Source organism: Alligator sinensis, unplaced genomic scaffold, assembly GCF_000455745.1.
Source record: "Alligator sinensis unplaced genomic scaffold, ASM45574v1 scaffold19_1, whole genome shotgun sequence".
Taxonomy (NCBI): domain Eukaryota; kingdom Metazoa; phylum Chordata; order Crocodylia; family Alligatoridae; genus Alligator; species Alligator sinensis.
Window position 1 is genome coordinate 2,326,586 of NW_005841916.1, and position 10,122 is coordinate 2,336,707.

At 45.9% G+C, this 10,122-nt stretch overlaps 1 protein-coding gene across 1 annotated transcript in view; it reads left to right on the plus strand.

The window, feature by feature from the left end:
- The window catches only part of DUSP27 (dual specificity phosphatase 27, atypical), a 17,754-nt gene extending 8,529 nt beyond the window's left edge, over positions 1–9,225 (plus strand). The window contains exons 5-6 of the mRNA XM_014517586.2: positions 533–750; positions 3,493–9,225. Coding sequence (XP_014373072.1) covers positions 533–750; positions 3,493–6,332 — 3,058 coding nt within the window. The 3' untranslated portion in view covers positions 6,333–9,225. The remainder of the gene's footprint in view (positions 1–532; positions 751–3,492) is intronic.
- The last annotated feature ends 897 nt before the right edge of the window (positions 9,226–10,122 follow it).

Sequence of the window (10,122 nt, forward strand, 5' to 3'; positions counted from 1 at the left end):
TCTGATTAAACCCCCAGAGAAAAGATGGGAAAAATTAAATTATCTAGTTGGAATTTGGCCCAGACATGAGAACTAGCTCCTCTGTTTTTTAAAAGAGGAAAGAAACATGTAATTTATGGAGTACAAGCAGCAACAGCTTCTGTTTTACGGCTCTGCTGTCCACGGGACCTGTGCAGAAAAGATGCTAGAAGGGGAGAGGATGGTATGAGGTCAGTCACAAGGTGATTAAAACAAAGAAATAACAGAACTGCATGAGCCCAGGAGGACAGGGTGAGTGGCAACCAAGCTGGAAGAGAAGGCGGACCTGTTAAGATGCAGGGAGGACAGGTTTAACACTTTAGCAGCCCAGTGAACATTGCAGAGAAAAATCTGAAGAAGTCTTGGGCAACCAGAAAAGGAGCAGGTGATTGGGTAAGGGTGTGTATACACTAGGGTAGCAGGCTGGAAATTTTCTGATGGCTGCTAGTGGACTGACTCTCCCCTGTTCCTCAAAGAGGAGCCAAAGTCTAAAGTCCCTATTTCTCTTCTGAAGGAGTGTCGCAGTGAACAAAGGCCGTCTGAAGAGACTTGGCATCACCCACATCCTAAATGCAGCTCATGGTACTGGTGTGTACACAGGGTCAGATTTCTACAATGGCTTGAATATCCAGTACCTGGGCATTGAGGTGGATGATTTCCCAGATATGGACATCTCCAAACACTTCCACCAGGCTGCAGAATTCCTCGATGAAGCATTGCTGACTTACAGAGGTAGGAATAAAAGAGTGAATTAGTTCATGAACACTTCAAAATCCATAGATGGGGCTGGCATCACAGGGAACATTCAGAGAAAGATCTGTAGTTACCAAGTGGCTCCAGTGCAGATGCAGACATAAGGGATCCTGGTTAATTCCACAGGCTTATGGCTGATGGGCATTCCAAAGTGAGACAGGTCAAAAATGGATCAGAAGAGGGAGGGCAAATGAGGGCAGAAAGAATTGGTCTAGAGCTGGCCATTAGTGAGAGCCCACCCCCCTGGAACTGAGTCTGCTACAAGACATCTTCACCCAACCCCTGTGATGAGTTTGCCTCTTGAGCCTATTTCAAGCAACAATACAAACCCTGGTCCAGGCTATCTAAGTCTCTGCGTCCTGAGATACTCATCTTTGCAAAGTTATCTACCACAAGACCACTGTAGGGACCAGTGTATTATTAGGATGACCAAAGCAATTAGACATAAGAGAGGACACATTTCCGGGTGATTATAGTCAAGGCCTCTGCATAGTCTTTTAGACTGAAATTCTACAGCAGTCCCCACCATTGTTTGCTTGGAACTCCAGTGTAGCAAATTGGAAATTCTGTAGAAGCTCTGGCTAAAATTAAAAAAAGAGATCATTATAGAATTAAACATGAAAAGGAATAATACAATCAGTTAGATGGTATCCCTTGTATTATTTATTTTCCCATTTGATTCACTTAATTTTATTCTGCACTTTCATTTTGAATGTGCTGCTTATTTTACGTAGATAATTTATTATTATGTTGATTCATTAGGGGAAGGTGGAAGTTTTGGCAGCTGAGGTAAGAAGTTACTTGGGGACTCAGTTAAGTGTATGAGGCAGTTAGGGATTGCAGAACTAGGCATATTAATTTAATGTTTCTGGTAAATATCAGCAGTGAGGCACTGACATTTAAATTGGTGGCCTCCTTAGGTTTCAGCGTGATCAGCACATTCACATAAACAGCATGTTGATACTCAGATATATAAACATTTAAGAATTACAGTTTCAGGTTGTCAGATAGAAAGCTGTGCTTTCTTGATGCTCATGCTATGCTTGGAAAATTTAATTTTAAGTATAAAAAGGTATGAAAGTATCATATATTCTCACATAAAACATGTACCTTTTTCCCCGCAAATCGACACCCAAAATTGGGGTGCATATATTAAGTGGTCAAGCTGATTTTCTGCCCAGGATAGAAACACCTTGTTTTGATTCTTGCTCCGTGATGCAACAGCTGTTGCATTACTATTCAGGCAGCTAAGGGAGTCAGATGACTTACTGGTTCATTGTTCTTCACTCCACAAGTGTATTGATTGTCTCTTCTTTTTAAAGTTTTTGGTTTTCCATTAATCGAACTAATGTTGTTGTGTGCTAGCTACTCCTGGTCTTTCTTCTCTTATTTCACAGTCTTGGAGATTCTTTAGTTCTTTTCAGAATCATAGATCCACCCATGGGGACCAGTCTGCAGCTGCAGCCAGCTTTAGTTAAACAGGAAAAGGAGGATGAGTGAGCTGAAACTTAGGCTCTGTTCCTGCTCTATGCAGCCATAACTCTAGAAAAATCTAGAAAACTCTAGAAAAAGACAATTTAGCCTTTCAAAAACAAGGTGTGTATTATATTCCAGGGTGCATTCAATGTGAGAAAATGTGATAATGGAAAGAAAGAACAGGCTATTAATAATAATAGCTCTGAAGCACAGTTCTGCAGTAACAGGTGCATTCTGTGGCAAATACCATGTAATAAGTCACATACAAGAAGACTGAGTATAGGGCATGTTATGTAGTGTTACAAATCTATGCGTGCCCAGTCTTTTGAACAAGTTAAACTAGTTTTTACTATGGAAACCTCAGCTATACCAGCCAGTGACCTGGCTATTCCATTCCTGAGAACCAATATAACCCTGATAGCTCATTAGTTCTGACTTGCAGTAGACCTAACACACCAGAGCTGTCTCCTGGAAAATATATAAGATAACTTAGCATTTTATCTAAGTCTCTCAAAGCAATTTATAAAAATTAAGTAATTAATATATTTGCCCACTGGTATTAAGATCCATCATCGTTAACATTGAGACTGGTATTAATATCCCCATTGCACATATGGGAAAACTGAGACACAGGTCAGTTAAGTAACTTTCAAGCAGGGGGTTGAACTAGATGACCTTCCAGCTCTGCTTTTCCATGATTCTGTGACTGATCCAAGGTCATACAACAGTCAGCTGGGTTGTAAGGCTCAACTCACTAATGTTTGTAAAGTACTTTGAGACTCTCTGAGGAAATGTATTACTGTATTCACTTGAATAGAAGATAATCTTAATTATAAAATTACTCCCAAATAAGTAGATGCGATACCCAGAAAATTATAACACATTCATAAATTTTCCATATATAGAATCTAATTATTGGGGGTTTGTCCCCTTCCAACTGCTACAGCACAGAAAATAAATTTATCTTATTCTGACATGTGACAACCACTCCTCTTGGCGTATATCAGCCTGCTAACTTTTGGCATCTTAGTTGCCTACACTTTAATTATGGCAATTTAAAAAAAAAAAAGAAGAAACCAAGAAAATAGGCAGACAAATACGTAGGTTTAGTCTAATTCAAAATCCACTGACGTCAAGAGTCCCATGGACTTCAATGTGCTACAGATTAAATTTGTGTATGCATTTCAGAATAACCTCGCTATGCCACTGAAAGCCATTGACTATCATTATGTTTGAAACCTGTAGGTAAAATCCTGGTGAGCAGTGAAATGGGAATCAGTCGCTCAGCTGTGCTGGTGGCTGCTTACCTGATGATCTATCACCACATGACCATCTTGGAGGCCTTGATGACCCTGAGAAAGAAGCGTGCTATTTACCCCAATGATGGCTTTTTGAAACAGCTTAGGGACCTCAATGAGCAGCTGCTGGAGGAGCGAGAGGAGGAGGATGCTGCTGGTGAGGATGACACCGCTAGCCAGAGTTCAGTCATCCGAGCAGGGGCTTGTTCCCTGCCGTCTGGGGCAGAGGACTCTGGAAGTGTCATGGGAGCCAAAGTGCACTCCATCACAGTGGAGGAAGAAGATACCACCAGCATCCTCGGAAGTGTTCTGAGCTCCTCATCCTTGGGAAAATCAAGTTTGGCTTCCAAGCAGCCTACTCTCATCAGTGAGGAAGAGGAGGAACAGCTGTATGAGGAGTGGAGAAAAAATCAAGGCTTGCCTGCAAGGGAGCTACCAAACAAGGAGGAAGAAAGAAAACCTCTGAGGCTTCCAGACCAGGCTGGGGAAGAATCTGAGGAGGATGTGGAGAGAATGATCCAAGAGTGGCAGTGCAGAAATGAGAAATACCAAGTGGAAGGTAATTGTCCACCCAAGAGGGAGGATGAAGACTGTAGCATGGGAGGAAGACCCTATCATTCAAGTGAATTCAGCGACTCTGAGAGCGTGAGCAGCCTCGACATCCAAATCTTGAAGCAACAACTGGAAGCCAGTGGCATCAAAAGGATGACAAGGGGCCGCACAGACTCTGTGTCTACAGAGAGCACCTGGGACATGTGGAACCAAAGGCTACTAGAGATTGAGAAAGAAGCAGCTCAGCGATATTGCTCTAGGAATAAAAGTTGTGAGGACAGTCCAGAACAAGGGCCAGGAGGAAAGGTCAGGGACGTGGATGAGGAAAGTGTGTTCTCAGACACCAGCTCCTTCTATAACTTCTGCCAAAAGAACAAAGACAAGCTGACTCCTCTTGAAAGATGGAAGATCAAGAGAATCCAGTTTGGCTTTCACAAGAAGGACCTTGAATCATCCGAACGCCCCAAAGTGGAAGAGGGCAGCCAGCCAGGTGAGGAGGCCACAGAGGAGAAGAGTCTGTCAGATGTTAACCTGACTGCTTACCAGGCCTGGAAAATGAAACACCAGAAAAAGGTCGGCAGTGAAAACAAGAATGAGATTGTGGAGCTTGCCAAGGGCGAAGATTCTGCCTCAGCTAAAAAGAAGCAGAGGCGAGCGGAGCTGCTTGAACATTCAAAGAAGGTCCTGGAAGAAAGCCAGTCCCTGTGCAGCTGGGAAGCAGAGAGCGCAATGAGTGGCAGTATCCCACTGTCAGCTTTTTGGCCTTCAACACCTTCCATAAGTGGTGCTGATGATTCAGCTTCTGCACTAAGTGTGCAGAGTAACCTCCCACCTTTATCTCAGACCAGAAGCAGCACTGGGGCCATGCAGCCCCAAATGCCAGTTATACCTTTACCTAACCTCCAAGCTGGCCCAAGTGATACAATATCCATGGCAAGTATTCAGAACTGGATTGCCAATGTGGTTAGTGAAACCATTGCTCAGAAACAAAGTGAGATACTGATGCTGTCCCGCCCACCCTCTGAAATGGCTTCCAGCATGAAGTCAGGTGATTTTGGCAGGCACCTAGATGATGACAAGATCTCCCTCCTTAGTGCACAGAGTGGCTCATCTCTAGCTGGTTCACTACTCCGCCAGCGGGACATGCGCTGTGCTGATACCCAGTCTGTCCTGTCTTGCAACACCTCAATGAGCGCAAGGACAGAAGGGTCCAGCTCACGAGTGACACAGACAAGCAAGCCATTGTTCAGTCTTTTCGCAGATGATGTTGACCTGAAGAAACTCAGCCAGAAGGAGAAGGAGATGCAAATGGAGATGAGGGAGAAAATGTCAGATTATCAAATTGAAAAGCTTGTCAGAGACAACAAACGCAGCACTTTATTTAAAAAGAAAAAGGACAAGGGGGAAGATGAAGAAGAGAAAGTAAAAGATGACACAGAAAGCACACTAGGCAATGTTAGATACCCCTTGCAAACAGATATTGACAGAAATCATACCACTTCTGCTTTCTCCGGTCAATATGCAAATACTGGTGCCATAAATTCAGAGACAGAGATGAATGTTAGCAAGTGGCTCAATGACCTGAAAGAAGAAGAAAGACCATCACATCATACCCAGAGTGAGAAGGCTGGTGAGAAACACAACAGATCCTCCACTGTTAGGCAGGTAAACTCTGAATCAGAATCATCCAGCTACAGATTCTCCAGATCCCAAAGAGCAAAACTGGACAGTTTTTCTTCCTCTGAGTCTAATGGTGATTCACTGAGAACCACATCAAGATTTTCCTCTGTCTCTGCAGAAAAGGATAAGGAAATGTACAAGTTCACCCGATCAAAGGTTAGTGAGACAAGTTCCAGGGAAGAAAGCCCAGAGCCATATTTTTTCAGAAAAACACCTGAACCATCCTCTGACTCTGAATCTCCTGAAGCATCAGCACACAGTCGATTCAGATCCCAACATGTTGAAGAATCTGAAGAAGAGTCCAGGACAGATATGTCTGAATTTGGAGCAAAGAGAAAGTTCACCCAAAGTTTTTCAAAGTCTGAGGAGGATGGAGAGAAAGAAGAGAAAGTGGAAAAAAGTGAGGAGAGGTTTGCATCAAGGAGATCCTCACAGTACCGGCACAGCACCCGCAAGGAAGAGGAAGAGGAAATGGATGATGATGCCATTATTGCTGCCTGGAGAAACAGGCTGGAAGAAACTCAGGCAAAGCTCCGGCGAAGGAGAGAAGAATGATCAAGGATAAGATTTTGAAGATTCTAGGTGGACTGTAATCGAATCCCAACTCTGGGGAAAGGGGGAGAGCTTTCTATTCAGGAGTCCCAGACCCAGCTATCACCTGAATCATTCACCATTACATTTGTGGATCATACTACATGGCTGGCAGAACATTGCTAATGTCCTGCAAGCATTTATTTCTCTTTAACCAACAGCCTTGGTAGGAGGAGGTCAAGCACTGGAAGTATTTGTGGCTTGCTGAAAAGAAGCAGCTTGTGCTCAGTGATCAGTATAGGTATAAAAAGCATAAGGAGCTACTTGCATCTGAAGAATATTTTATTAGCAAATGCAGGTAATGCCATTATGCCCTGTAGGATAGTGCCCACAAATCAAGACTTTGGTCCAAAGCCATTTTGATTATATCAAGTTTCTAGATTCACTAAAGAGCTGCTCCAGCATTTTTTTCTACTTTCATTTAAATTGGAAGTAGGAGAGATAATGTACAACCTTCCTTTGAAAATGTAGGTTCTTCTCCTAATAGCTTTGCTGTTACTGATAATTTCTTATTAATACCCATTTTCTTATTTAGCAGAAGCCCACCTTTTTTTACCCCCACCAATGTCATGAATGTCAGCAAAAATGGCAAAGTGGGCAATCCTGGTTGGTCACTTAATAGGAGAGGGAAATGATTGTGAAAGCAAAAGAAGACTGTACCAAATGTTACTGATGTATGTTACTGAAAGGAGCATACAGAAACATTCTGAATGCAGTGCTTGATAGTCTGTCCCTTTTTAAAATGAACACATCTAGGGTGGATCTCAATGCCTATGCGGGAGAACTGATATAACCAATACAGTGACAAGAAGGTATTCTTCCTCTAGAATTTAATGTTCTAAATCAAGGGTATCAAAGATACAGCCTGGGGGGGTCCATGGAGACTGAGGATCTGGCCTGTGGGTCTCAGACTGACCTTGTGTGCTACATATGGTATGCACTGGCTCTGGTCCTGTGTGCCACTTACAGTGTATAGAGCCAGTCTGGCACATACTACATATACTGCCCACACTGCTTGCTGGTTCCAGGATCAGCTCGGTTCCCAGACCATCCCTGCTCACCAGAGCCAGAATACAGGGTCAGTCTAGCATGGATGCTGCATGCAGCAAGCAGCCCATGCCAGCTGTGCATGCAATGCAAATCCTGAACCAATGCTGGCACATGCATGTGGGGTGCAGGGATGGAGCCAGTGCATGTTACCAATTCAGGTTGCGGCCTGTATACAGAACCCCACCAGCCTTGTCCTGTGCACTGGCTCTGAGGCCAGTCCAGATCGGGCCCGTATACTAGGCCCACTTACCTGGACCAGGCCCCAGGGTGGCTATGACACCGCCTGGTGGCTAAGCAGCTTGTGCCCCACTCTAGATCCTCAGGGTACCCTCTCTTTTCCTTTCATCTGTCATGCCTTGATGGAATTAATTTATTGTAGAAGAGAGACTGCCCTAGAATCACAGAGAGAGCCCAAGCCTACTTTGGCCAGCTGATCCCTCCCGTACCTGACTGACTTCCAGTCTTGTCTTTCAAGCCCTAAACAGGGTCCCCCCTCGGCCCCATCAGTGCCTCAGGGCACCAGTTAGCTTAAGAGCTATTTGTGGTCTCCTACTGCCCCTACAGCCATGCCCATGCCTCACAGGTGGTACCTTAAATTATCCACTGGGCCCTCTGGCCCACCTGTTGCTCTCCTATTAGCCTGCCAAACCCCTGGCCCTGCCAAGCGTCGCTCAGGTTTCTGGGACCCTGGCCCTAATTCCCCTCCAGGCTTTGGCTGTCCTGGCCTAGGACTGCTCTGGCACCAGCCTTCCACTCTCTGGACCCCTGGCCCTCTCACACCAACTGTGGCTCTTGCACAGCTTTCTGCCCTCTAGGTCCCTGACATCCAACTAGGCTGCCTACTACCAAGTGCCCAGCCAGATCGCCCCTATAGCCACAACCTGGCCCTCCAGTTCTTAATCAGAACATAAATGCAAGCCCACTGGCTGTATAACAAAAAAACTCTCCCCACACTGGGTCAATAACTTCCCTGCAGACTATAAGTCCCCTTTAACTCTCAATTTGCATCTCTTGGGGACAGCCTGGGTGCCGGCCAGTCCCTCTCTGCAGCCATCCTGCTCAGGGGCCCCTCTCCCTGATGCCTGCAGGGCCAAACTGCCTGCCTGCCTGGCCTTATGTGCCTCCATCACCCCATCCCTTCATGTCAGATGACCTTCCAGTCACCTACAGGGGTTTCCATTTTGACCTGATGATGAACCTAACCTTCTCTGCTGCTGCTTAGCTCTGCATGGCTACAGGCTGCTTTTATCTCTTTATTTCTGGGCTGCCTAGATGTCTGCCCCCTGCACAGCTTGCTTCTTTGCAGCTAGCTCCTGAGCCAGTCACTCCCAAGGGGTAGCCCACATCCTGTTGTGGGGGCCTGCCTGCTTTCTGACAACTAGCTCTCTAGTAGCTAGTCTGCTTCCTAGCTGCTGGCCCCCACACAGCCAGCTTAGCCTGTTGCAGTATCCCTTAAAGTAAGAGGAAACTCTGGCTCCCTCTTACAGGCCCCATGCACCAGAGCCAGCACACAAGGCTGGTCCAGCGTGGTCACCTCACAGCACACACCCCATGCTGGCTCTGCACGTGAGCTCTGGATTGGTGCCAGCATGTATTGCATACAGCTTGCAGAGTTGGTCCAGGGCATGAGCTATATAAGCTACCAATGTCAGACTGCCCTACATGCTGGCTCCAATATGTAGGGCCAGTCTGTGGGTCTGATCCCCTGCTCTGTGGGTTTGACACCCCTGCTGCAAAGGTGCAGACAGAAGAGCAGCTCCCTGTTGTAACTCATAGTGCTTTGCAGGAAGCACCATGAGTTACAATGATCCCCCAGACCCAACAGGTGTTAGTCATTGGGTCCCAGGGGCTGGGAGATTAAACTGCTGTTTACAGCTGCTGCAAGCCTGCAGCCACACTCCCTTAGCAACCCCCCTCCCCCTCTCCCAGGCCCAGCACTGTTTTCAGGATGGGAGGAGGGAAAGGGAGCAGAGGGAGCTCATTCTGGGGGTTGCCCAGCCAGTGCTGAAGGGTGGGGCAGGTGGATTGGAGTCATCCGCCCCAAGGTGGAGGGGACTCCAATCCACCCACCCCACCCCTCTCTCCAGTGCCAGCTAAAAAAACCTCCAAACTGAACTCCTTCCATTCCCTTTTCCCCCTCCCAATCTGAAGACAGTGCCGGGAGCAGGTGACACAGCTCAGCCCTGTTCCCAGTGTGCACGGACAGAAGTCACTGAGGGCATTCCATTTTGGAGCATTTTCAACTGAACCTTCATGCAATGAAGGTCACAAAATTGGGCCCTTTGCAAGCATTCTGCATCCATGCACTTGTGTTTGGTCATGGCTGTACGGCACTTTCAGGGGCTTGAGCCAGCAAAAATGTCACTTCTCTCTGCATTTTATATGATTTATTTATGTAGTACCACTGCCCTCCACTAGATGGATCTGGCTCTACTCTCATATGATTAGTGTCTCTCCTGCTAGTGGCTAGAAGTCTCCAAGAGAATACATGCCTTAATACTGCTGACTGCCTTTTAGTTGATAGTCTGATACAGTTAGAGAGACAGAGGTCTATTTTGGAGCAAAAGGTCCTAAATTCAATTTGATATTGCGCATGTGCATTTCAGAGGCTGTCTGCAATGTGTGTAGTCATATTCTGTCTTACCCTTTTTCCTGGCAGGGAAAAGATGGAGGTACTGAGATATCTGTAGGTACTAGAAAACAG